Source organism: Hemiscyllium ocellatum, chromosome 42, assembly GCF_020745735.1.
Source record: "Hemiscyllium ocellatum isolate sHemOce1 chromosome 42, sHemOce1.pat.X.cur, whole genome shotgun sequence".
Taxonomy (NCBI): Eukaryota; Metazoa; Chordata; class Chondrichthyes; order Orectolobiformes; family Hemiscylliidae; genus Hemiscyllium; species Hemiscyllium ocellatum.
In genome coordinates this window covers 29,646,120-29,672,319 of record NC_083442.1, presented here as the reverse complement: position 1 = coordinate 29,672,319, position 26,200 = coordinate 29,646,120, and the positions used below count along the sequence as shown (strand labels likewise).

Below are 26,200 nucleotides of genomic sequence, written 5' to 3'. Positions count from 1 at the left end.
CGCTGTCTCTCACTCCAGTATTGCAGATATTTTCAGCTGAAATGGCAGTCAAATTATCCTTCTTGTAGAGGATAACATACAAACTCTTATAAGGTTGATTTTGTAAAACGTATTTCTGATTTTACAAATATTCCTTAAATATCTATCTGGTTCTCTACCTACCTTTGTCTCAATTTACCTATGGATCTACCTACCTATGTCTCCATTTACCTATGGATCTACCTACCTATGCCTCTATGCATCATGGAAAGAGAACAAGCTAACGTTTCCAGTCTGCATGACTCTTCATCAGAGAGCTGCCCGCTCCACACTTCACTTCAGCTCTGACGAAATCATCTAGATTCGAAAAAATTCCTTGTCCTCTCTCTCCATGGATGCTATCTGACCCGCTATGATCTCCAGCATTCGCAGTAATTTGCTGCTACTCTCTACCGACCTATAGATCTACGCACCAATGTCTCTATCTATCTGTAGATCTATCTACTCATTGATCTATGTCTCTACCTCCCTATAGATCTACCTCCTATAGCTCTATTTACCTATAGATATACCTCCAATGTCTCTACAGCCTACCCATAGATCTATCTACCTGTAGATCTATCTACCTATGTCTCTATCTACCTATAGATCTACCTCCTATGTCTCTATTTACCTATAGATCTATCGACAGATAGATTACCTACTAATGTCTCTACCTATAGCCTACCCATAGATCTACCTACCTATGTCTCTATCTACTTATAAATCCACCTCCTTTGTCTCTATCTATCTACAGATCTAGTGTCAACTTCTTTATTTTTATATCTATTTACCCAAATTTGAACCCATGTATCTACTTGTCTATGTGGATTCTGGATTAGTTGTGCTGGAAGAGCACAGCAGTTCAAGGAGCAGCGAAATCGATGTTTCGGGCAAAAGCCCTTCATCCTGATCCTCGGATGCTGCCTGAACTGCTGTGCTCTTCCAGCACCACTAACCCAGAATCTGGTTTCCAGCATCTGCAGTCATTGTGTTTACCTCTACTTGTCTATGTACCTATTTATGCAGCGGCCGATCTATGTATGTACCTAGCTATATATCTGTGTAACTATCTATACATCTGCCTATATAGACCTGTGTATTTACATATATATCTATTCAGCCAAGTATATCCCTGTGTGCCTGTTAGTATGTATCTACTAACGTGAATGGCGCATATGTACGCTTTTCACTATTTTATTCATGACAATATTCTATTCTATTTAGCGATGTATTTATTTATCTACCTGTATTTACCTATGCCTTTATATATGCATTTATTTAGCTGCGTATGTTCTATGCACCTATCCTGTATCCAACTAAATATACCTGTATATCCATTTTATGTATCTATATCCCTTTTCAATGTATGTACCTGTCTCTCTTTCCATCCACTCCATTAGGCTGGTGTGGGCTGGCTTGATCACAAACAGACCGAGAGAGAGTTGCAGGTGGCTGAGGGATCTCTGTGCCTGCACTGAGGTGCGGGCAATCTGCCGGCCTGGGGTATCTTCTCCATCTCACTCCCAACCACCAGGCGCAGGCAAGGCTCCGCCTGTCCCCCCAGCGACTCAACCTCAGCTCCCAGCTCTCTCTCAGTGATTCTTCAGCCAGCTCTGAGGGGGGGGGGGGGGGGGGGGGGGGGGGGTGGGGGGGGGGTCTGTGAAACCGATAAGGCTTGGTGACTGTGTGTCTTCAGAATTTAAAAATATGATTTCTGTTCATCTGTTCCTTTTTTAAAAATCTCTCCCTCACTCTTTCGCTGTCTCACTCTCTGTCTCTCCCCTCCACAGGCTGTTGCGCCAGGGAAGAGGCGCGGCACCTGGGAGAGGCTGCGCGCCCCCGGAACTGACGGGAGCGCGCCTGGAGATCCTAGCCAAAACTGAGACAGCTCAGGCAACGGGTGTGTGTTTGTGTGTATACAATAGTGGCCACCCCCCCCCCCCACCCCACACACAAAAAAAACCCTGTCCTGTTAAAAAAAAATGCCGGTTGGATTCCCCCCTCTTGGACCATCCGCCCCACTCTACTCCCGTCGCTGTATTCGCCACATTCGCCCCGAATCGTGTAACGGACAGCGCCGAAATTCCGACGCTTACCTGGGCGTGTTGTAACCTGCAGGAGTGAACACATTGAGAGGGAAAGGTAAGAGGAATCACATTTCTGGGCAGACGGTGAAACTGAGCTTAGACATTTCGATAGTGTAACTGGAGTGAAAATTTAGACTTTGCAGAGGGCGGGCAAGTAGATCAGATTTCCATTGAGCCGCCCTATCACCAGAAAGCGAGCGAGTAGGTATTGCCAACAATTTTATTGAGTTCTCTGCACCAAGTTGAGGTTGCGTTTCCATTTTTTCAATTGTGCTAGCGCCAGTTAGCCCCCTCTGTCTCGCAGGCGCGCCGGTTCCCCTTTAGTTCATGTTTTTAAATAATGCACAACCCCACGCCCCACACACAACCCCCCCAGAACGAAATCTCGGCAAAGTGGGAGGAAATGGATTGAAAGGATTCAGAAAAAGATTCAGGACTCCATCCATGCAATCAGCGCCAGACGACAATTTTTGTTTTCGATTGCAAACCAACACGGTCTATGTGTACGTTAAAAAAAAACAAGCCTTCTCACTTAGTACCGTGTCAATCCCTCACTCATCCATACAAAACTGAACTGGTTGATATTAAATATATACAGATATCAGAAAAAAGTAGCTATTTGTGAAATTCAGACCCAGTAGAAACGACCTGGGGAAACATTTGGACCGATTTCCAAATACTGACCGTGAACATATAGGAAGCGATAGGATTTTATTCGGACAGACGATGAAATATCTGTGCTTTGACACCAATGATGTAATATCTTAACTCTAATGTAATTTAATGCAATTTCACTTCCTGAATCAAAATTCGGAACTTGAGAACGTGGCACGATTTTTTTGTCCTGTTTTATGTTAAATAGGGGAAAGGGTGATAGATATTTTACTGGAAGGGGTTGATCGCCTTTCTATATCCTGGCCTAGCTTTGAAATCTCTAACTAATTCAATACGGTGTTGAGTGTGAAATATTCGAGCGGACCCCCGGAGTGAAACAAGCTCCAAACGACAACAGCATCGTTTTCTTGTATTCGTCAAAATCAGGCTGTTTTGATAAATCACTCTCCTTTTCTGTTTAGTAATCAAATCCAGCGGCCAATGAACCCCTGACGCTTAACTGTTGGACAATAGCATTTTTTGCTTATTTTTTCCCCCCCAAAGAGATTTTGAATTCCCCGTTTGTACTTCAGTTTTTGTTTTCAGCATTTTACTTTTGTTTTAAAACACACACGCAGAAAAGACAGACAGGATTCCCTCACATGGTGGTCTCTGTGTGTTTGGGGATGAAGAACGGTGTTGCTGCTGGTGTGTTGTATTAATGGGATGTGTCTGCCGACTAAATGGGCGTGTTCCCTCCCCACCCCCGGAGATGTTGTGCTGAAGGTACGGGAGGGTCTCTTCATGAGAATTCTGATTCCTCAAATGATGGGGAAGGGTGACTGGGTCCCCGGGGGAGCGGGTGACAGGGGGACAGCTGATTAAAAAAAAGGTCAAGGAGGTGGTTGGGGCTCAGGTGAGGGGCTGATGGTCAGGAAAAGCAGCTGAGGTGGTGAACTGCAGCGACAGGAAAGGGGAGCTGGAAACTGCTTCACTCTCACTGGGGCAAATCGGACACCCAGCTGAACAGGAAACATTCCAGCAAGAGGGGGGAGGTAAAACAAGGGGAGGGGAGTGATATTACACGGGGAGAGGGAATGGGATGAATAAAACTGGGGAGCGCAGTGATAAAGGGGATGGGTGTATAAAGGGAGAGGGATTAAAGGGGGAGCAGTATGATGAAGCGAGATTGTAAAAGGGGAGGGGGGATAGGAATCCTGGGAGAGAGGGATTTGGGATTGAAAGGGTGGGTAGGAGGGTACTTACAAGGGATGGGGATGGGAATTAAAAGGGAAGGGTTGGGATTACGGAAGGAGAATGGGTAGTTTTCCAAAATTCAAGTCACTGCTGGAAACGTGGAAGATGAACAAACAAAACAACATGTGGCCAAAGAAACACAAGATTCCCGATGGTGGTGATATTAGAGTGGGCGGGGCGGGGCGGGGAAGCTGTCTTTGAAAGAGCTGGCAGTGGCGCGAAAGGCCGAGTGGTCTCTAGTCCTGTCAGTAGTGTTAGAGCGCGGGGGAGGGAGGCTAGGCTGGGGATGGGATGATGTATAAAGCTGATCCTATAGTAACCTGTATTTGTCCTCACCCCCCCCTCCCCACCCCCATCCTCACCCCTCTCTCCCCGTACTCTCTCTTCCCCTCTTTTTCTCTTCCCAATCCCCTCCCTCCCCACGCCCCCGTCTCTCCCCACCATCCCTCCAACCTTCATCCCCCCCATTTCCCTACTCTCATCTCCCCATCCCCCTTCTTCATCCCCACCTCCATCTGCCCTATCCCCAACCCCTCCCCCTCCCCATCATCCCCACACCCTCTCCCCGCCCCAATCCTTCGTTTCCCCTCTCCCCAACCCTCTCTCCCCCTCCCTTCCCTCTCTCCTTCACTCCCACCCCTTCCCTCTCCCCACCTCTCCTTCTTCCACACCCCCATCCACTCCCCCGTTGCCTCTCTCTCTCTCTCCATCCCCTCCCTCTGTCCCTCACCCCCACCCCTCCCTCTCCCCATCCCATCCCTCTCTCTCATTCCCTCCCTCTCCCCCCTCTCCCCATCCCTGTCCTCTCTCCCACACCCCACCCCCTCCTTCCCCTCCACCCGTTCCCTCTCTCCACATCCCCTCCCTCTCTCCCCTCCCTCTCTCCCACTCCCCTCTCTCTCTCTCTCCCCTCCCTCTCTCCCCATCCACATCCCCTCCCTCACTCTCTCCCCATCCCCTCCCTCTCTCCCCCTCCCGTCTCACTTCCCTGTCTCCCCTTCCTGTCTCCCCATCCCCTCCCTGTCTTCCCATCCCCTCTCTCCCTCCCCAATCCCTCCATCTCTCCCCATCCTCCCTCTCTCCCCATCCGCTCCCCGTCTCCCCATCCCCTCTCTCTCTGTCCCCATCCCCTCCTTCTCTCCCCATCCCCTCTCTCCCCATCTCTCCCCATCCCCCCTCCCTGTCTCCCCATCCCCTCCCTCTCTCCCCTCCTTCCCTCTGCATCCCCTCTCCCTCCCTGTCTTCCTTCCCTGTCTCCCCATCCTCTCTCTCTCCATCCCCTCCCTCTCTCTCCCCTCCCCCTCCCTGTCTCCCCTTCCCTCTCTCCCCTCCCCTTCCCTGTCTCCCCTCCCTGTTTCCCCATCCTCTCTCTCTCTCCATCCCCTCCCTCTCTCTCTCCCCCATCCCCTCCCTCTCTCTCTCCCCATCCCCTCCCTCTCTCTCTCCCCCATCCCCTCCCTCTCTCTCTCTCTTTCCCCATCCCCTCCCCCTCTCTCTCCCCATCCCCTCCCTCTCTCCCCATCTCCTCCTTCTCTCCCCATCCCCTCCTTCTCTCCCCATTCCCTCCCCCTCCCTGTCTCCCCTCCCCCTCCCTGTCTCCCCTCCCTGTCCCCCCATCCTCTCTCTCTCTCCCCATCCCCTCCCTATCTCCCCTCCCCTGTCTCCCCCTCCCTCTCTCCTCATCCCCTCCCTCTCTCCCCATTTCCCCCTCTCTCCCCATCCCCTCCCTGTCTCCCCCTCCCTCTCTCCCCATCCCCTCCCTCTCTCCCCATCCCCTCCCTGTCTCCCCCTCCCTCTCTCCTCTCCTTCTCTCCCCATCCCCTCCCCCTCCCTGTCTCCCCATCCTCTCTCTCCCCATCCCGTCCCCCCTTTCTCTCCCCATCCCCTCTCTCTCTCTCTCCCCATCCCCTCCCTCTCTCCCCTCCCTGTCCCCCCATCCCCTCTCTCTCTCCCCATCCCCTCCCTTTCTCTCCTCCTTCTCTCCCCATCCCCTCTCTCTCTCCCCTCCCCCTCCCTGTCCCCCCATCCCCCCCTCTCTCTCTCCCCATCCCCTCCCTGTCTCCCCCTCCCTCTCCCCCTCCCCAGATGCTGCTGGCCGTGCTGTCCCTGATCTGCTGCCGGTTGTTGGTGGCTGGGGCGTGCCCGGAGCGGTGTGTCTGCCAGGACAAGTACTCGCAGCAGTTCGCCGACTGCGCCTATAAGGAGTTCTCGGCGGTCCCGGGTGGGCTGCCGGCGAACGTGACCACCCTGAGCCTGTCGGCGAACCGCATCGGCTCGCTGCTGCGCGACTCGTTCGCCGGCCTGGAGCAGGTCGCCTCCCTGTGGCTGGCCCACAACGGCCTCAGCCGGGTGGAGGAAGGCGCCCTGGCGCCGCTTCGGCCCCTCAAGAACCTAGACCTGAGCCACAACCGGCTCAGCAGCTTCCCCTGGGGGGACCTGACCAACCTGAGCTCGCTGCAGCTCCTCAAGATGGACCACAACTTGCTGAGCAGCCTGCCCCGGGGCGCCTTCTCCGGCCTCCAGGACCTGCGCTCCCTCCGCATCAACAACAACCAGCTGCACACCCTCCCGGAGGGGGTCTTTCGGCCCCTCAGCTCCCTATCCCACCTGCAGATCTACAGCAACCCCTTCTCCTGCGGGTGCCGCCTCCTGTGGTTGAAGAGCTGGATTCTGGACGCGCTCATCTCCATCCCGGAGAGGCAGAGCATCCAGTGCTCGGAGCCCCCGGAGCTGCGGGGCTCCCCGGTGGCGGAGATGCCCGAGCTGCAGTGCAGCCCCCCCTGGGTCACCCTCAGCTCCCAGCCCGGGGCCGGACCGGCCTTCCCGGCCGGGAGCAGCCTGGCCCTGCACTGCGCCGCCAGCGGGAAGCCGCCTCCCACCCTCCGCTGGACCGTGCGGCCCTTCGGCCAGAGCCAGGAGCTGGCCCCCGGGGACGGGAAGGGGGCAGGAGGTGGGGAGGGGGAGGTGTCGCTGCTCAAGAACGGGACCCTCCTCCTGCCCCGGCTCCACCGGAGCCAGGAGGGGCTCTACAGCTGCGTGGCCACCAACTCGGTGGGCAGCAACCGCTCCTCCCTGGAGGTGAGGGTCAGCAGACCCCCTCCCAAGCGAGGGCCGGAGCCGGGCAACAGCGTCCTCAAGCCGGACAGAGCCTCCCTTCCAGCCTCGCCCGGTCCCACCCTGAGTCCGGGGGGCACCTCGGCCCTCCCTCCCGCCTCGGCGCGGAACTGCTCCCCTCAGCCCGGGAGCCAGTACACCTCCAACCACGCCTTCAACCGCACCTCCTCCATGAAAGAGCACATCTTCGACTTCGGCCTGATCGCGCTGGAGGTGACCGAGAGCGACGCTCGGGTCCAACTCACCCCATTCCAGAGCTCGGCGGCGGCGGCGGGGGGCCCGGGCAAGCTGCGCGCCCTCTACCTGTGCACGGAGCAGAGGGGCCGAGCGGCCGCCGTGGTGCAGTGGTCGACGATCGAGAGCGGCGTGAACTCGTACCGCTTCCAGGGCCTGAGGCCGGGCACCAACTACAGCCTGTGCCTGAGCTCCCGCGGGCAGGACTGCCAAGTGCAAGTCGTCTTTACCACCAAGAGGAGGATCCCATCGCTGCTGATCATGGTGGTGGTGAGCTGCTTCCTGTTGGCCCTGGCCACGGTGCCACTCCTGGGTGCCAGCTGCTGCCACCTCCTCTACAAGTACCGGGGCAAGACCTACAAGCTGATCATGAAGAGCCAGGGTCCCGGGGAGCTGCCGCCAGGGGACGCCGCCGGCGCCATCCAACGCAGCATCTCCTTCCCCGGCTCCGAGAAGCCGTACCCGGCCAGCGAGGACGCCGGCAGCGAGGCGCCCGACTCCCTCGCTGGCTCGCAGTGCAAAGCCCCCGCCCAGGAAGAGTTCGAGGTCGGCTCCGAATACAGCGACCGCTTGCCCCTGGGAGCCGAGGCGGTCAGCATCAGCCCGGAGATCAACGGGAACTACCGGCGGCCGGTCAGCTGATTCCGGGCGGGAAGGAGGGAAACATCGCCGAGCAAAAAAAAAACACAAAAAAATCTGTATTTAAAATAAAAGAAAACACGAGCCCCAAAGCGTGAAGATCAATGACATCCAAAATCTGGGATTCTCCAAACCCCCCTCTTCACTCCAGGAGATGTTGCTGCTGTCACTCACACACACTTTCACACTTTTGTTTGCTGCAGATCTTTGACAGTCACCCACAAAACTGCAATCCTGGTATTACTCAGAGCGGGGAAGAAACAAAATCAGAAACCCGCAGGAAACTTTCCAACTGAGAGTGAAATACAGCTTTGGAGAACAGCCCTGGAAATATTTGTTGTCCTGTTCAAAATATATTGGTGCTTCATTGATAGAACCAACGCATTCTCCTCCCCGTGTCCTGTCCTAACTGTGCAGCATGCGTCTGATTCCCCCAAACCGCCCCCTTTTGCATTGAAAATCCCCCTCCCCACCGTCCTACCCCCGCCACCCGTGAGCGTGTTCTGTGTTACCTCTTGGTGTTCGCTAATACAGTGTTGTACAGTAACATCCTACCAACTGAAAACTTACAGCGTTACTTTCTCCTTTGTTGGACGGACCAAAGTGTTGTTTTTAAAGAGATTAGTCCATTTTATATGCCGATGATGTCTCGCACAGAGTGCATTCGTGTTAATATAAGGGGCGGTCGTTTTGGGACTTGGGGGTGGTTTAGGATCAGAGGGATACTTTAAAATCGAGAGATCTTGTTGTGGGATCTGGGTGTGTGTGTTGTGTGTCTGGTGTCATCTTTAACTTCGATCACTTCCCACTCGCCTCTCTTGGAGAGACGTCTATCCCTGTATTCAATAAATTTAAAACAAAAAAAAACAAAATGCACATCCAATTCTTATTTGGAATCGGGTCAGAAGCTTCATTTTTTGTTGTTGTTGCTAGGTCTGTGACCGCTCTCTCATTCATAGCGGTGTGGGTGCACAGTGACCCTCCGAAGAGTATCCCACTCAATCCTTGGAATCCACCCTGCCTACACCGCACTCTGGGGCAATTTCCCCTGGCCAATCCAACCCAACCTGAAAATCTTGAACTGTGGGAGGAAACCGGCGCAGACACGGGGAGAACGTACAAACTCCACCCAGACAGTCGCCGGAGTTTGGAATGGAGCTCTGATCCCTGTGAGGCAGCAGTGCTGGAGGCCAGTCAGCTCCCTCAAGACCTTTCTACCAGCCAATCAGATCCCGGCTGATCCTGACACCTGCTTCTGGTCTTTTTCCCTCGTTTAAAATAAATTTATCTCCCTCATTTAAAATTCACAATTGATCTCGCATCTACTACTGTTTATAGAAGAGAGTTCCAACCCCATGGTATAGAAGCAGACCATTAAGTCCACACCCTCTGAAGGGCAGCCTACCCAGATCCACCCGGCTATAACTATCCATTTCCCTGGCTAATAGACCTAACCTGCGCATCTTTGCCAGTGCAGTCAGCAGAAACCCACACGGCTGTGAGAATCTGTGTAAACCCCACTCGATCACTCAACCTGGGATTGAACCTAGGTCCCTGGATCTGTGAGGCAGCAGTGCTAACCACTATGCCACCTAGTTACTACCTTTTTGTGAAGAATTGCTTCCTAACATCGCTCCTGAATGGTCTAGCCCTAATACTCAGACTATGCCCCGAGTTGTAGAATCCCCCAACCAGTGGAAATAGTAATCTTAATTCACTCTATTTTCTGTTAGTATCTTAAAGCGTGGTGTCCAGATCTGTACACACTACTCGACCAGGGTTTTATGAAACTGCAGCATAACTTCTGCATCCTCATTCTCCAGTCTTCTAGATATAAAGGCTAGCATTTCATTAGGTTTCACGATTATTTTCTGACTGGTGACCATATCTTTGATTGACTGGACCCTAAATATAAATTCCCTTCCTAAACCTCGCTACCTCTCTCTCTCTCTGTCTCTTTAAGACATTCCTCAAAACCAACCTCTACAATTCAACTTTGGTCACATGTTAATCCTCTGTCAAATGCTGTTTTGTATCATCAATTATTTGCCTTTACATATAAATACCCTTTTTCTTTACAGAGTTGAGCTGTAATCAGCTAAACTGCTGTGAACAGCGATTGTCACAGGAAACTGACAATTCAACTCCCCCACTGAGAATGTAGGACAGAGGAGTTGGAGTTGACTGTTCAGTCCATCGTATCATTAAAAAAGGGGGGTAGTTATGGTGGGGGATGGGCAAGGAGTTGAGTTGAAGGGTTATTTGAAAATCAGGGGGTCGAGTGGTGGGCTTCAACTCCACTGTGCCAAAGTGAAGACTGCAGATGCTGGAGATCAGAGTCAAGATTAGAGTGATGCTGGAAAAGCACAGCAGGTCAGGCAGCATCCGAGGAGCAGGAATATCGACGTTTCAGGCAAAAACCCTTCATCAGGAATGAGGCTTCAGGGAGGCTCCCAGCCCCCATTCCTGATGAAGGGCTTTTTGCCCGAAACGTTAATTTTCCTGCTCCTTGGATGCTGCCTGACCTGCTGTGCTTTTCCAGCACCACTCTAACCTTCAACTCCACTATCCCCCCTCACTCCCCATGTCTCTTGATTCTCTTAAAAACCAAAACAGCAGTCTATCCCAGTCTAAAATGTGTTCAGCAATGAAGGGAGGGCGTGCCAATGGAATAAATTACAAGATTAATAACCCTTTGGGTGAAGATGTTTCTCCCCATCTCAGCCCTAAGTGATCAGCTGCTTATCCTGAATTTGTGCAGCAGCCAATTGCTCAGTGCCTACCCTATTTATCTCTTCAGGATCTTCGAAAATTTCAATGAGAATATAAGCATTAAATGGTCAGCCTAGATGACACGCTTAGATTCTGAGGTTGTGTCAATCTCAGAGTTAAGTTCCGGACAACCCATCACCATAGAGCTAACAGATTATAAATTCTATTAAGATTGACCAAAAAAACCCTTTGATGCTAATTTTGATATTTGACTGCCAATCTACTTTCTGACTGCAATTCCCACAGGAAGACCAAATGTTCTTCAGCTGCTGTAAATTAAGGAAAACGTTGCCCTTGTATAGCATCTTCCATGACCTCAAGATGTTGCAAAGTACTTTCGATCTAATGCACTTTTAAGTTAGCGCCACTTCACAATGATGGGGGAAACACCAGCCAGTATGCACAAAGTATTCACCCCTCAAACAGCAGTGCAGTGATGATCTGAATTGTCTTTAACATATTGGTTGAGAGGTAAATGCTCTCAGGACTCCAGGGGAGCTCCACTTTGAGTTGGAAGTGTGTTTCAGCATCTGAGCTGTAAAGTTGAGAAGGTGGACAGAGCCTGAATTTCGGATTGTGACTAAACAACGCCAGTGTTGCACTCCCTCAGTTCCACATGGAAAAATGTCAGTCTTGACTTTGGCTTCCCCCTCCTGCACAATCTGCTGAATCACAGGCAAGAGAGCAACCACAAAAGTCACTTTTCTGAAAAACAAGAAAAATCTGGTAACAGATCAGATAGCATTAGGGTGTCGTGAAAGTTTGTGAACTTGGGAAGGAGTCATAGTGGACCTTCCCATTTGATCATTTATGCATTTCTTCCTTTATTCTTCCATGGGATATGAGTGCCACTGCTGAGGTCAATTTTTATTCTTTCATTGCTTGTGAATTGAGTTGCTCGCTGGGCCATGTCAGAAAGTGGTCAAGAGTCCACCACTTTACAATGGCTCTGGAGAGACCAGGTCAGCATTTCCTTCCCTGCAGGACAATAGTAAAGCAGGTGGGAGTTCAATATCATAGTTGTCATGGTCAACATCAATTAGTCTAGCTTCCAATTTCAGATTTATTGATTGAATTCAAACTGTGCAGTGGTGGCATTTGGACCCATGTCCCTAAATGTAGAGATGCCAGTGTTGGACTTGCATGGACAAAATTGGAAGTCAGGCAACACCCAGATGTGGTCCAATAGCTTTACTTGACTTAATCTGACAAAAGGAGCAGTGCTCCAAAAGCTTGTGATTACAGATAAACCTGTTCGACTGTAACCTGGCATCATGTGACACCTGACTATAGCACTAGCCTCTGGACACTGGTCTAGTGAAAATATCATTACATCACCATCTGCCCCTATTAATTTTCAATGATAGTCACAAGAGCTGAATCTGAGAACTTGTGTTGCTAACTTCCAAGATTTTTTAATCCTGCTGAATACCAGGAGCTCAAAGTGACCTTCATTTGTACTTCATTTCTTGCTGTGACTTGAATACTCTGTACCCAGGACAACATGAATGTAAATGAAAATTCCTGATAGTGATTCTCCACATTTAAAAACATAATCTGATAACATGTTTGTACAGTGGACTGATCACTCCAAAACAGATTGACTGTGCTACATGTCTGTACAGTATCAGATTCTTCTGCCTTTAATGATGCAGTGTGTTACAGGTCTAGCACATGTGACACTACCAACTACAGCCTTATAACGCAATTCACAGCTGAGTACATTCTTATGTTTTCTCTAGACTCTTTTGGAAATTTGAGTTTTTAGCCTTCTGGTACCAATTTGAGGAAATGTCGCCTTAAGTCACTCGGTTCATGTAGCAAGAGCAACCTGTCATTTCCATATAAATGGATTTAAAAATAAATCCAGAAGGTTTCAAATGAAGCAGGTCAGATCAATCAGAATTAAATTATTCAAGGAGGGCCTTTGGGAGATGGTGCTGCCCCTCATGAGAGGAGGAGGGGGAGGGGTACAGAGATATAGAGAATACAAATGGCAAGTTCTTCATTGTTATCATCAGAACACATCTTCCTCCATGTAGGTTAATGGGATACTTAACACTGTGGGTTTAAAACTAACTCAACTGAGATCTCATCAGTACCAGTGATCCTGCACTGTTTTGTGTAGTTAATTGGGATTGGGCCCCTAAAAGAATATTCCAGATGAAACTCAAAATCAATAATTTCAAACAGTAGCTGTAAAATGCCAGTTGCTAGTTCTGTAAAGCTCATGTGCAGTTCCACTTATATTGCCATGAAATGATGGACAAGCACCATGATCTACAACAGGTACCTTCACTAATGCCACCTCCTCTGACAGATTATACACACACACACTTTATGATCACGTCTCAAATCCTAATTAATGGGCAGGCACTTACATGGGCTGGCTGCCTTTTCTCATTCCAGGCACAATCATTTATCTCAAGGGTATTTCGATAATTATCATCTACATCCTGCAGCTCGTGGACGTATTTCTGCTTCTCACAATCCAGTTCTTATACTGCTGCCCTTACGGCCTCACCCACCCTTGGTGCCTTCAGCTGTTTGGGTCCCAAGCTCTGAAACTTCCAGCTGAAAATTCTCACCCTCCCTTCCTTCCTTTACAACATTCCTTTGAGCCTGTTTCTACGAGGGTGCGTCCTGGTGTTGCCTTTGGCTGGCTATCGGTTTATTTTCATTTGGTGATACTCCTGTGAAACGCCTTGGGGCATTTTACTAATTTAAGGCGGCACTGTATAAATGCAAGTTGAAATCCTACCTCAGTGTGAAGAATTGCACAGATACTCAGCCACACCCAGACACAATGTAATTTTAAATCCTGAAAAATGAGCGATTCATTGTCAGTTACGGAAGCAAATAAGCCCTCCAGTAGATAGAAATGTCTGAAATCAGTTTCAGCTTCATTGTAATAATTGTATTTTATTGTATAAACAAGAAAGAGCATAAAAAGGTGGCACAGTAAAATACATCTATATCTTGTTAAAGAAGAGGATCTATATCTCAAGGTAAAGTGATTCTAAGTCAGTGTAGCTACATGTATTAAAGGCACCTTTGGTCATTTTGCTCACTGGGAACAAAATGGGCAAGTGTACTTAAAACACGTCACAGTCCAATGTTAATTCAGCAAGAACTGCTTTGAGCTGCAGGTGTAAGGACAGTTATGCTCGAAAAAGGAAACAATTTTATACATCTTCAAAGGCATCCCTCCCCTCTATAATCAGAGATAGTGTTTCCATCACTTTGCTGATGATCAATAGTACATTGATAAGGCACTAATTGGCTGGATTTGATTTGGTCTGCTATGTTCAGGAAATCAATTAGGAGCAAATGAGGACTGTAGATGCTGGAGGTCAGAGTGTGGTGCTGGAAAAGCACAGCAGGTCAGGCAGCATCCGAGGAGTAGCAAAATTGACGTTTTGGGCATAAGCTCTTGATGAAGGGCCTAAACCGAAACGTTGATTCTCCCGCTCCTCGGATACTGCCTGACCTGCTGTGCTTTTCCAGCACCACACTCTCGACCGTGTATAGGAAATACCAAGGCAATGTTCCACATTGTCAGGTAGATGCCAGTGTTATCGCTATGCAAGAATGTCTTGGCTGGGGGTATGGCAAGGTTGGGAGGATAACTCTTTAGAACTGTTGCTGGAATGTCATCTGTATGCGTATGCAATATCCACTGCCTTCAGCTATTCCTGGATATCTCATGGCATGAATCCAATTGGCTGAAGACTAGCATCCATGACATTGGGGACTAAGAGGAGGCCAAGGAAGATCATTAACACAGCATTGCTGGCTGAAGATACTAACAAATTCATCAACCTTAAACTTATGAACTGATTTTTAAATTCTTTCATGGGATGTGGGCATGGCTGGCTGGGTGAACATTTACTATCTATACCTAATTGCCCGAGGACAAACAAGTATCAACCACATTGCTGACAGGCTGCTGTCACATATAGGCCAGACCAGGTAAGGATAGCAGTTTCCTTCCCTAAAAGGACATTAATAAGCCAAATGGATTTTACTGACAATCGATAATTGTTTCATAGTTATCACTAGACTCCGAATTCTAGGTACAAATTAAAATTCCACCATTTGTCATGTAAGATTTGAGCCTGGGTCCTCTGAACATCACCAGGGTCTCTGGATTAACAGTCCAGATATAAGGACCACAGGACCATCAACTCCCCATTATTGAGATTGGAGGCCCTCTCCTCTAGTGAGTTGTTTAATTGTCCATAACCATTCATTGCTGGATGTGGTAGGACTGCAGAGCTCAGATCGAATCCATTGTTTGTGGAACCACTTAGGACTACTTGCGATAGACAAAGTTGTGTTCACCAGATTAACAACTCAGTTATGGGTATGCCTGCTGCTGCTCCTGGAATGCCCTCCCATGCTCTTCAGTGTGTGTCCTGTTCTAGTAAGTACAAGGTGAAAATCATCTACAGCATGTCTCTTTTCTCAAAATTGCTAGAAGTCTTTGCAACTCATCGATAAGTTAGTTGGTTGTTGGCCAAATTTTCACTTGCGTGTGCAGGGTTTGACAAGCTTACAAAAGGATCCAAATGTATCATCTACGTCTACAAAGCTCAGATCTCCAAACATCCTGAACTGAAACAGTGGAGGTTGAAAATCGTTCACAGAGTGTCATCACAACCTCTCAGGTAAATGTTGACTATCTACCAAATCTCCATGGCAAATGGCACCATGACATATCAGTCTCAATCCAGCAAGGAGCTACGATCATCCCCTAATTTACTTTGAGGTGGCTTTTGGTGTATGTTTGGCAGCAGCCGTAGACCTACATCCTCATAGTGATGAGCAACAAGATCTCCCAACTTCACTCCCAATTCCCTCAGCACAGAAGCCAAATATTTCCCAGCAAAATACTCTGTGAATGAGCTGGACTTTCACTGCAGTAAGAATGACCACAAGCAACAATACTTTCAAACCTAATAATGAGGTGAATGACAAAAATCATACAGGAGAGAGATTGTAAAAAAAAATGAACAAACTTTAGGAAAATGTCATGTAAATACAGTACCAAAGATTGGCATCTAAAAACAAATGTTATTTTAACAGTTTTTAAGCTAATGAGAACAGGGTATAAAATTTAAAGGAAAGGTACAACATTTAAAAATTATTTTAAAATTTAGCATATTATTTTAACATTTTCTTCTCTCCTAGATTTTTACAATGGTGTGTTGCTGAAAGAAAAGATACATTTTGTCAAAACCATAACTCTTTTAAAAAAAAATGATGATAGCAGTGTGTTAGTTCATTTCTCAGAGTAAGGCCCTGACCAAACACCTCTAGTTTGGCCCTGACCAAACACACCTAGTTTAAAATTCAAACAAAGCCTGGCAGTCAACTATCAATCAGCATCACTGGTGCATTCTCCATGGCAACACCTTGACAAAAATCAGAGCTCATTTGTTTACCAACCAATCAGCTCTCTTCTCTCAAGCAGTAGGAATGGTGGTTTGAAATTAAATAAAGATTTGTGCACTTTATGTCTCTCACTGTGTCTCACAGCTGCACACACACACACACACCATGGGTGCTGGGAAAGAAATAAGCACTACCGCAGTTAGGCGGTAGTGTGGGGGTTAATTAAAAAAAAAATATATATAAAAAAAAACAAACAAGAATGTTGATCACACAGCATTGCCTTTTGATGTGAAGGGCATTGCTTGTCACAGACCACTTAGGTGTTTCCTTTCTTCCTGGTGGTGGAAATGAAATAAAGATTTGTGCACTTTGTGTCTCTCACTGCGTCTCACACTTGCACACACACCAAAAAAAAGATGAACAGGAGATTCACCTTATATTTTTCACTGCACCTGCACACACACAACAAAAAAAAAAAAAGGAATGGTGGTTTGCCTCCATCTAGAATTAGTATTCTTGTAAGTTATCCTCATAACTGTCAAGTGAAAAACCTTGACAAAATGTATATTTTCTGAGAAATAGTCACGTTCTATAGTACCAACTGACTATCTTTTACCTGTAGCACCAAAGTTTTCATTTAAAAAAATATTTATGACATGTCAGGATTGATATCACTTGGCATCATGAGATGTATCTTATTGGACGGAAAGCTGTCAACCAATACAGGTACATAGTGTAAGTCTTTCATTGCAACTCATTCTCATAATGGCTGTTCGTAAAAATTTAAACCAGCTCAGGTCACAATTAGTAACAAAATCCAATAGCTACAAAAAGACAAACAAACAATTCTAATAATATATCACTACTAAAAATAATCCTAGTGTTGATGTAAGTTAGCTGATGAATTAAAAACGGTTCTTTAAATAGAAGGCTATGTAGAGTTCAGTGTGTATCGATCTTGCTCTACAGAGCTACCTAGTGGCCAGAGTGTGTAATTATGTTGTGATTGTTGACATAGCAAAACCCCATGGGTAAATTTGACCAATTTTTGCAACAGGATATAATGTGCGTAGGCATGATGTGTGCAACTATGCACATTTTTATTTAGCTGTGTAGAAACATGACTGATCTCCTGCTTGTGATTAGTTGCATCAACATTCTGATTTATACAGGACCTTGTGTTTTTTCGCAAAGTTCAGATTTAACAAGATCCTCTGTGCTGGGTTTGGAGGAACTCTTCATTTCCCCGTTGGTAATGACGTCATTGAGTGAGCAAACCATGGGCCTCCTGCAGCGAACCAATGAAGGATTGTTCAGAAGTGTGTAGATCAGGCACCATCTTGCCAGAACTCGTTTCGATTTTGTCAATTTTGTCTGCTTCTGATCAGGCACCAACTGAATCCCTGGGATTCAAAACACACGTGTCAGAACGGCTCATAGAGCCTAGAAACTTTCACAGGCAACAAGTAGCAAAATGTGCACCACTTCAGGAAGAATGGAGTAAAGCCTGGGAATTTCTCTGTAGTTCAGATGGAGGAGGAGAAGCAAAATGGTGGCACCACAGCATCACCAGTGGCGGGAGGATACAATTACAGTGTGACAAGTTTACATTATAATTAGAACACAGAAATTTACAGTGGACTGGGTGTAGGTGCAAGACTTATGATTGAATGCTCACCTGTATCTTATGTTTGCTACATTTTATTATAATATAAACCGATCACTGGAATGTTTTAAAATAAGACTTGCCAACTTTAAGGACATTTAAATGGCCACTGGATAAACATGGATGAAAATGGAATACTGTAGGATAGATAGGCTTCAGATTGTTGCATCGACCAGTGGAACCATCGAGGGCTGAAGGGCCTGTACTGTACTGCACTGTAATGTTCTATATACAGAGGAATCTTGATTATCCAGCATTTGATTATCTGAATATCGGATTATCCGGCAAGATCACAAGGTCCTAAACTATGTTATCTGACATTTGATTATCCAGAATTCGATTAATCAAGTGAAATACTCCTCGCCCATGTCCTTTGGATAATCAAGATTCCTCTGTACTGGGAGCCTTACAAGAGGCAGAGTGTAGTAATTCTTATATTGGCTTGCGGTATTCAAAAACCCATTAACTATTGTGTGACTCCAGATTGTACTCCATTCACCATGTCTATTATTTGGGATGGTACAGTTCATTTTAAAAGAGTGGAGGTAACTATTTTGTATATGGCTGTACCTGACCCTGTGCATAGGCATAAAAGCTTTACATTAAATAAGCACAGGGAAGAAAAACACTGGAACACATCAGATTTCTCCACCAAATTCTCAACTTTGGTTTCCGAGATAGTTAGTTTTTGAATGTCTTCCTTTGCACTGTGTGCAATCACTGACCTTCTTCCACTGATCTCCTTTTCTCAATGCGACCTCTCCCAGAACCTTGGCACTGGAGTAGGAGGAAGCAGAAAGCTCTCATCACTCGATGAGACTGACTGGCCTCCACCTCCAGGAACTTGGAGTAGCAGTGATAACCTGCAGAAAGAAAAAACAAACTTTTTTTTGCAGCCTTCGTTAGCTGCGGTTGTTTCCTAGCTATGCAATAAACCACACACGCACAGATGCAAAATAAGTTTTCTTTCTTTATCCTATGTGGGTGTTGCTGGCAAACTCAAGATTTGTGGTCCATCCCTAAATTTCCTTGAATTGAATGGCTAGCTAAGACCATTTCAGAGGGCAGCACCAACCAACTGGCAAATGCGCCAGAGTCATGCAGCATGGAAACAGACCCTTTGGTCCAACCAGTCCATGCCAAACATAATCCCAAACTAAACCATGCCTGGCCCATATTCCTCCAAACCTTTCCTATCCATGCACATATCCAAATATCTTTTAATCATTGTAATTGTCCCCACATCCGTCACTTCCTCAGAAAGTTCATTACACAGGCAAACATGTAGGCTCGATCAGGTAAGGACGCTAGAGGACATTCATGAACTAGATGGGTTTTTTTTTTACAATTGATGGTAGCTAGGATAGTCACCATCACTGAGATTAGCTGTCAGTTCCAGATTTAGTAACTGAGAACTGAAGTGAAAATAGGCACAATTTCATACAAAAGGACATCATAGGGCACACTGTCATACTGTCACATCTGGAAGTAACATGATTTAGGATGTGGATTTCCATCTTTGTAACACTTCTTGTGGGTTTTTTATTCATTCATATGGTGAGAGTATCACTGGCTAGGCCCAGCCTTCTTTGTCCATCCCTAATTGTTCAGAGTTAACTACACTGATGTGGGTCTGCAGTCCAGACCAGTTAATGATGGCAGATTGCTTTTCCTAAATGAACCAGATGCATGTCTCCAATAATTTTCAAAAGTGGGTGGCATTGTGGCTCAGTGATTTGCACTGCTACCTCACAGCACCAGGAATCCAGGTTGGGAGAATATGTAGAGTTTGCACTTTCTTCCTGTGTCTGTGGGGGTTTCCGCTGGGTTCTCGGATTTCCTCCCACAGCCCAAAGATGTGCAGGTTAGGTGGATTGGCCATGGTAACAGGGACAGGGTAGAGGGGGGGCTGGATCTGGATGGGATGTTCTTCAGAGGGTAGGTATCAACTCAATGTGCTGAAAGGTCTTTTTCTGCACTGTATGATTTTATGAATTGGTTATAAAGTCATTGTTAGGCTTCTAATTCCATTTTTTAAAAATGTAAATTCCACAATGACAGGGATTAAAAGTCTAGCAGTAATACCATTAGGCCAGCATCTCCCTCATTTACAAAATAATCACCATTTTCCTAACCCTATAGAAAAGGCACTGTTGGTAAATTTGTTGTCTGGTGTTGTACAGAGGCAGAGAGACTTGGAAAACTCCATTCCATAACTAAAAGAGAAAATGCTGGAAAATCTCAGCAGGTCTGACAACATCTGTAAGGAGAGAAAAGAGCTGATGTTTCGAGTCTAACTGACCCTTTGTCAGTTAGACTTGAAACGTCAGCTCTTTTCTCTCCTTTACAGATGCTGCCAGACCTGCTGAGATTTTCCAGCATTTTCTCTTTTGGTTTCAGATTCCAGCATCTGCAGTAATTTGCTTTTATCCAACACAGAACTAGTGTTGACCACTCATACTGAAATCTAATTCAAATCGCAGAGACAAGAAAAACAAAGTTTAACATCTGTGGATCTACACATTGACAACTGCCACCACCTTCCCACATGGGCATATTCTGATTTTATTTATCAAGTATGAGCCCATCTCCAACAGGCTTGTATGGTAACTGTACTCTTCAGGAGCAGAAGGGTTAAAAATGAACTCAGGGAGCACACGCACACATCGCTCAACCCCCATGACAAAGCAACATTTCTGGTCCAGATTATTTGTCCCTTTACTATTTATTGTTAAATTGGTCAAAACACACTGCCTGGGTGCTAAGTACAAGAGTTTGTTGGAGCCCAGGAGATTCTCTGAGAGGCAGAACGGTTGGAATATGCAATGTTGTGCTCCTACAGAGGCCCAGGATTATTTAAGTGATAGATCGCCAGCATTTTGCAATAGAAATACAAATGTTTCATCATTCAAATAAAAGGACACTGTGATAATACGAACAACAACAGAATCACAGTCTCATTTATATCATTCAGCATTCAATTGGAATGGAGACAGAAACAAAAAAGGTGCAAGAGTTGATATCGGCCCCTCAGTCCATTGAGCCTGCCCTACCATTCAAAAAGACAACAGTTGATCTGCTGGCATTGAGTTCCACATTTCCATCTATAGTGTCAGAGATGTACGGCATGCTATACCCTGTTGAGACTATTGTTTTTCTTTAATTTTACTTATTTTTAGTTTAGAACTGAGAGTTGTAGTTGAGAATTGAACTTTGAACAGCAGCCTGTTCTTTTAAATAAAAAACACAGACTAATTTTTGCCGTTGGGAACTGGCCTGGAAAGATCATACAGGTGAATTATTGCTCTAAGAACACTGTAGACAATTGGGCACCAAGTTGCTGTTATGTTCAAGGACTGGCAGCTGATTGTATGTTGAATTGGTCAATCAATGGAAGATTGGTGCTGTCCAAATGTTGGCAAAGAAAGAGAAAGAGTGTGAACTGGTGCTGACTGGGATTTGGGCAGGAGGCAGTTTTGCTTCAGAAACTGCCTGACTGGGAAGCTGTTTTCGGTTTTGCTGTCTCATTATTCTCCAGCAGTCAACTTGTTGAATATTCTGAGAAATGAACCACATTTGATAAGAAATAGCTAAAATGAAAATGTCTCCAGAGACAGAGACAATGTGGGAGCTGTTTACATTGACTTGAGATTTTTGGAACTCAAGCAAGATGCTGAAAATGTGTTGCTGGAAAAGCGCAGCAGGTCAGGCAGCATCCAAGGAACAGGAAATTCGACGTTTCGGGCATAAGCCCTTCTGAAGGGCTTATGCCCGAAACGTCGAATTTCCTGTTCCTTGGATGCTGCCTGACCTGCTGTGCTTTTCCAGCAACACATTTTCAGCTCTGATCTCCAGCATCTGCAGACCTCACTTTCTCCTCCAACTCGAGCAAGATGTACAGTTCTATGTGCTTGTGATATATCCCATTATCCAAGGATTTCATGAAGTATTCATTGTTGAAATGATTATTGAATTGAGAAATTAGGATTCTTTTATTTTCTTTTCAAATGTATCCTTTAACTATATTTGTCTCTGAGAAAATGGGGGGCAGTTTATTGTCAAAGAAGATTGGGTTCAGATCATAAATATTAATTACACCATCTTGTAGTTTGTTTTCTGCTGAAAATACATTCTTAGTAATAAATTGTTCTTAGTTGTTTAAGTTGTTTTCAGGATCTGTTATTTGGTTAGGAACAACCAACCAATTTTGAGGGACATTGAATGTTTGAATTTCATCATTTTCTGAAGCCTGTGATAGGGAGACTGATTTGGTTTGGCTTGCAGTTCCCACACCACAACAACCCAACAACTTTTCATTTCCTTGTCTCACAAAACGTTTATCCACTTTCGCCTTAAAAAATATTCAACAACCTTACACCCCCAATGCCTTCTAAGGCAGAACGTGAAGCTATTCTGTTGGTCTGCATCATACCAGGAAACGAAACTTCACCAAATTGGCGGCTTTTCACTAGTCTAAAAATAATACTTTTTGGTGTTTTGGTTTCACAAACCAACACACAGCTTTTAAAAGAAACTCAATGCATTGCCAGTACAATAGTGTGAAACTAATGCAGTTCAAATGAAAATAAAATTAACTTCAGAACATGAAGACAGAAGCTTACCTGGGTCAAAAATCTCTGCCCCACGATTTATAAGGCCCAGATCCAATCGGCAAAAATGGACAATGTTGTATAGAGCTGTAAAGACGACTCTCCACACACCGGCAATGACCCCAATCAGAACATTGAAAGTGAAAAGCAGGTAAGTGAAGATGTACAGGCTTCGTCTGTGGAAAGAGGAAGATAATGCAGTGAGGTAAGTCATATATGGTTAATGGTAGGGCCTTGGGGAGTGTTGACGAACAGAAAAATCTAGGGGGTATGGTTTTATAGTTCCTTGAAAGTGGAGTTGCAGGTAGGCAGGGTGGAGGAGGAGGAGAAGGAGGAGTTTGGCACGCTTGCCTTCAGTGGTGAGTGTACCGTGCATGATTTTGAGAGGTCATGCTGTATTGGTGAGATCACTTTTAGAATATTGCATTCAATTCTGGTCTCCCTGCTGTAGAAATTTGCTGTTAAACTTGAATCCTTCCAAGGAAGGGTCACTCGATCAGAAACGTTAACTCAGATTTCTCACCATAGATGCTGCCAGACCTGCTGAACTCTTTCAACAATTCCTGTTCTTATCTTAAATATTTGAGTATTCTTTATCAAAAAATGATAGAATTTCTGTTGTGGTTCTGTTCACCGAGCTGGGAATTTGTGTTGCAGATGTTTCGTCTCCTGTCTAGGTGACATCCTCAGTGCTTGGGAGCCTCCTGTGAAGCGCTTCTGTGATCTTTCCTCCGGCATTTGTAGTGGTTTGAATCTGACAAACTTCCGGTTGTCAGTTCCAGCTGTCCATTGCAGTGGCAGGTATATTGGGTCCAGGTCGACCTGGACCCAATATACCGACCACTGCAGCGGACAGCTGAAACTGACAACCGGAAGCGGCAGATTCAAACCACTACAAATGCCGGAGGAAATATCACAGAAGCGCTTCACAAGAGGCTCCCAAACACTGAGGATGTCACCTAGACAGGGGACGAAACGTCTGCAACACAAATTCCCAGCTCGGTGAACAGAACCACAACAACGAGCACCCAAGCTACAAATCTTCTCCCAAACTTTGAATAGAATTTCTACAGTGTGGAAGCAGGCCATTCAGCCCACACCGATCCTCTGAACAGCATCCCACCCAGACTCACTGTTACCCTATCCCTGCAATCCTCATTTCCTATGGCTAATCCATTTAGCCTACACACCCCTGGATGATATGGACAATTTAGCATGGCCAATCCACCTAAACTGCACACCTTTGGATTGAGGGAGGAAATTGGAGCACCTGGGGGAAAGCACCCAGAGCACCAATAGGAGAAGGTGGTCAGGATGTTTGATTCAACCACTGCCTGCAGTATGACTTTCAGTCGAACCGTAAAATCCCTACAGCGTGGAAACACGCCCTTCAGTCCAACAAGTCCACACCCAGCCTCTGAAGAGTAACCCAACCAGACCCATTCCCCCAACCTATATTTACTCCTGACTAATCCACCCTCACCTACACATCCCTAAACACTGTGGGTAACTTAGCATGGTCAATCCACCTGACCTGCACATCTTTGGGCTGTGGGAGAAACTGGAGCACCCGGAGGAAACTCATGCAGGCACGCGGAGAACGTGCAAACTCCACACAGACAGTCGCTCGAGGGTGGAATCGAACCTGGGTCCCTTGTGCTGTGAGGCAGCAGTGCTAACTGCTGAGTCACTGTGCCACCCACAAGTGATTTTATTTTGCTCATTCTTTTGTGAGAATATAGGTATGGATGGCCAATTCTTTTGTTGCCCATACCTAATTGCCCTTAAACCAAGTGGCATGCCAGGGCCATGCAGGTTAAGAATCAACCACAGTGCTGTGTGCCTGGAGTCACAAGTAGACCAGACCAGGCAAGGGCAGCAGATTTTCAGGCACTGGTGAATCAGATGGGCTTTTACACCAATCCATGATAGTTTTATGGTCACCAATGATGAGATTTCAAACAGCCAGATTTATGAAATGAACTTTAGTTCACATGCTACTGTGGTGTGGTTTGAAGTTACACCTCCAGATCATTACTGGTGGATTACTGGTGCAGGGACATTACCGGTACCCCACCATCTTCACTAAATGACCAGATCATTTGCTGTTGATTGAGGGATAAATCTTGGCCAGGATACTTGTGGGAACAGCCTCAGTCTCCTTCAAATAATGCTGGAGAAATGTATGTTCATCTCCTTTAAAGTCTTGTTCAAAACATTTGACAGATGCTAGGCTTTGTCCAGACACTCACTGAAGATGTTACCTAGTATGGTGATGAAACGTCTGAAAATAAAAAAGAACCTTCCAGCTCAGCGAGCAAACCTACATCCACATCTGACAGGACAGGGCTCCAGTCTCTAGAATGGGGCAGAACAAAACCACATTCCTTTTTAAGTTATAAATTTTTAAACTATTCAAAATGACACCAGATTGTGGCAACCTTTGAAAATATTCATTGTATTTTACTGTATTATTTACTGCAAAATAAAAGTTACAATAAATCATTTAATAGCTCAGAGGAAAGAGTGCTACTGGCCAAGCCACAATGGAAAAATGCAGTTAATACAATACTAATTAACTAAAGTTTTTAAAACTCCCTTAGTGCTCAGCAATTTAGAGTACTCCAGTGATTATCAATGCTTCCTGTACCTGTTAGTGAGGCTGAACTGTTTCCCATCCTTCTGAAGAAATAGGAGTCGAGTCAGTATGTGTTGAATCAACACGACTAGAATCAAAGTTAACCAGAAGGGCCTTGGAGAGAGACAAAAACTCAAAAATCAAAATTATCATTACACAGCCAAAACACAACAAGAGACTTTATTTGTATTCATTCTCATGATGAGGGTGTTGCTGGCTAGACCAACACTTATTATCTGTATCTAATTGCCCAGAGAGCAGTTAAGTGGGCCAATGGGCTGAGCAGAGGCAGATAGAGTTTAATTTAGATAAATGCGAGGTAATGCACTTTGGAAAAGCAAATCAGAGCAAGACTTACACACTTAACGGTAAGGTCCTGGGGAGTGTGGCTGAACAAAGAAACATTGGTGTGCAAGTTCATAGCTCCTTGAAAGTGGAGTCACAGGTAGATAGGATAGTGAAGAAGGTGTTTGGTATACTTTCCTTTATTGGTCAGAGTATTGAGTACAGGAGTTAGGAGGTCTTGTTGCGGCTGTATAAGACATTGATGAGGCCACTGATGAAATATTGTGTGCAATTCTGGTCTCCTTCCTATCAGAAGGATGTTGTGAAACTTGAAAAGGTTCAGAAAAGATTTACAAGGATGTTGCCAGGGTTGGAGGATTTGAGCTATAGGGAGAAGCTGAACAGGCTGGGGCTGTTTTCCCTGGAGCATCAGGGGCTGAGCAGTGTCATTATAGAGGTTTATAAAATCGTGAAGGGCATGGATAGGATAATTCGACAAAGTCTTTTCCCTGGGGTTGGAGAGTCCAGAACTAGAGGGCATAGATTTATGGTGAGAGGGGAAAGATATAAAAGGCACCTAAGAGGCAATGTTTTCATGCGGAGGGTGGTATGTGTATGGAATGAGCTGCCAGAGGAAGTAGTAGAGGCTGGTACAATTGCAATCTTTAAAAGGCATCTGGATGGGCTTGGAGGGATATGGGTTGGGTGCTGGCAGGTGGGACTAGATTGGGTTGGGATATCTGGTTGGCATGGACGTGTTGGACTGAAGGGTCAGTTTCCGTGCTGTTCATCTCTATGACTATGACACATTGTTCCAGGTCTGGAGTCACATGTAGGCGAGACCAGGAAAGTGAGACAGCTTCCTTCCCTAAAGGAAGTTAGGTGA

General features: G+C 46.2%; 2 protein-coding genes across 3 annotated transcripts in view; one reads left to right on the top strand and one right to left on the bottom strand.

Moving 5' to 3' along the window:
- The first annotated feature begins 1,895 nt into the window (after positions 1–1,895).
- On the top strand, positions 1,896–8,038 carry islr2 (immunoglobulin superfamily containing leucine-rich repeat 2). Of its 2 annotated transcripts, none has more exons than XM_060853695.1 (2): positions 1,896–2,163; positions 6,045–8,038. In XM_060853695.1, exon 2 carries the CDS (start codon positions 6,045–6,047, stop codon positions 7,947–7,949), a length of 1,905 nt encoding a protein of 634 aa, XP_060709678.1. In that variant the 5' UTR covers positions 1,896–2,163; the 3' UTR covers positions 7,950–8,038. The 2 variants fall into 2 exon arrangements, with proteins under 2 accessions (XP_060709678.1, XP_060709677.1); XM_060853694.1 differs by lacking the exon at positions 1,896–2,163 and adding an exon at positions 3,427–3,488.
- Positions 8,039–14,217: 6,179 nt separating this feature from the next.
- Positions 14,218–26,200, bottom strand: part of stra6 (signaling receptor and transporter of retinol STRA6) — a 53,170-nt gene continuing 41,187 nt past the window's right edge. Inside the window, exons 15-18 of the mRNA XM_060853858.1 lie at positions 25,042–25,143; positions 22,404–22,567; positions 18,507–18,644; positions 14,218–17,518 (exon numbers count right to left, since the gene is read on the bottom strand). Coding sequence (XP_060709841.1) covers positions 17,280–17,518; positions 18,507–18,644; positions 22,404–22,567; positions 25,042–25,143 — 643 coding nt within the window. The 3' untranslated portion in view covers positions 14,218–17,279. The remainder of the gene's footprint in view (positions 17,519–18,506; positions 18,645–22,403; positions 22,568–25,041; positions 25,144–26,200) is intronic.

Excerpts from the sequence above, each read along its gene's own strand:
- islr2 (XM_060853694.1), top strand. The coding sequence starts at position 3,429 with ATGTGTCTGCCGACTAAATGGGCGTGTTCCCTCCCCACCCCCGGAGAT. Across the intron at positions 3,489-6,044 it reads CCGGAGATGTTGTGCTGAAG|ATGCTGCTGGCCGTGCTGTC; the intron begins GTACGGGAGGGT and ends CCCCCTCCCCAG.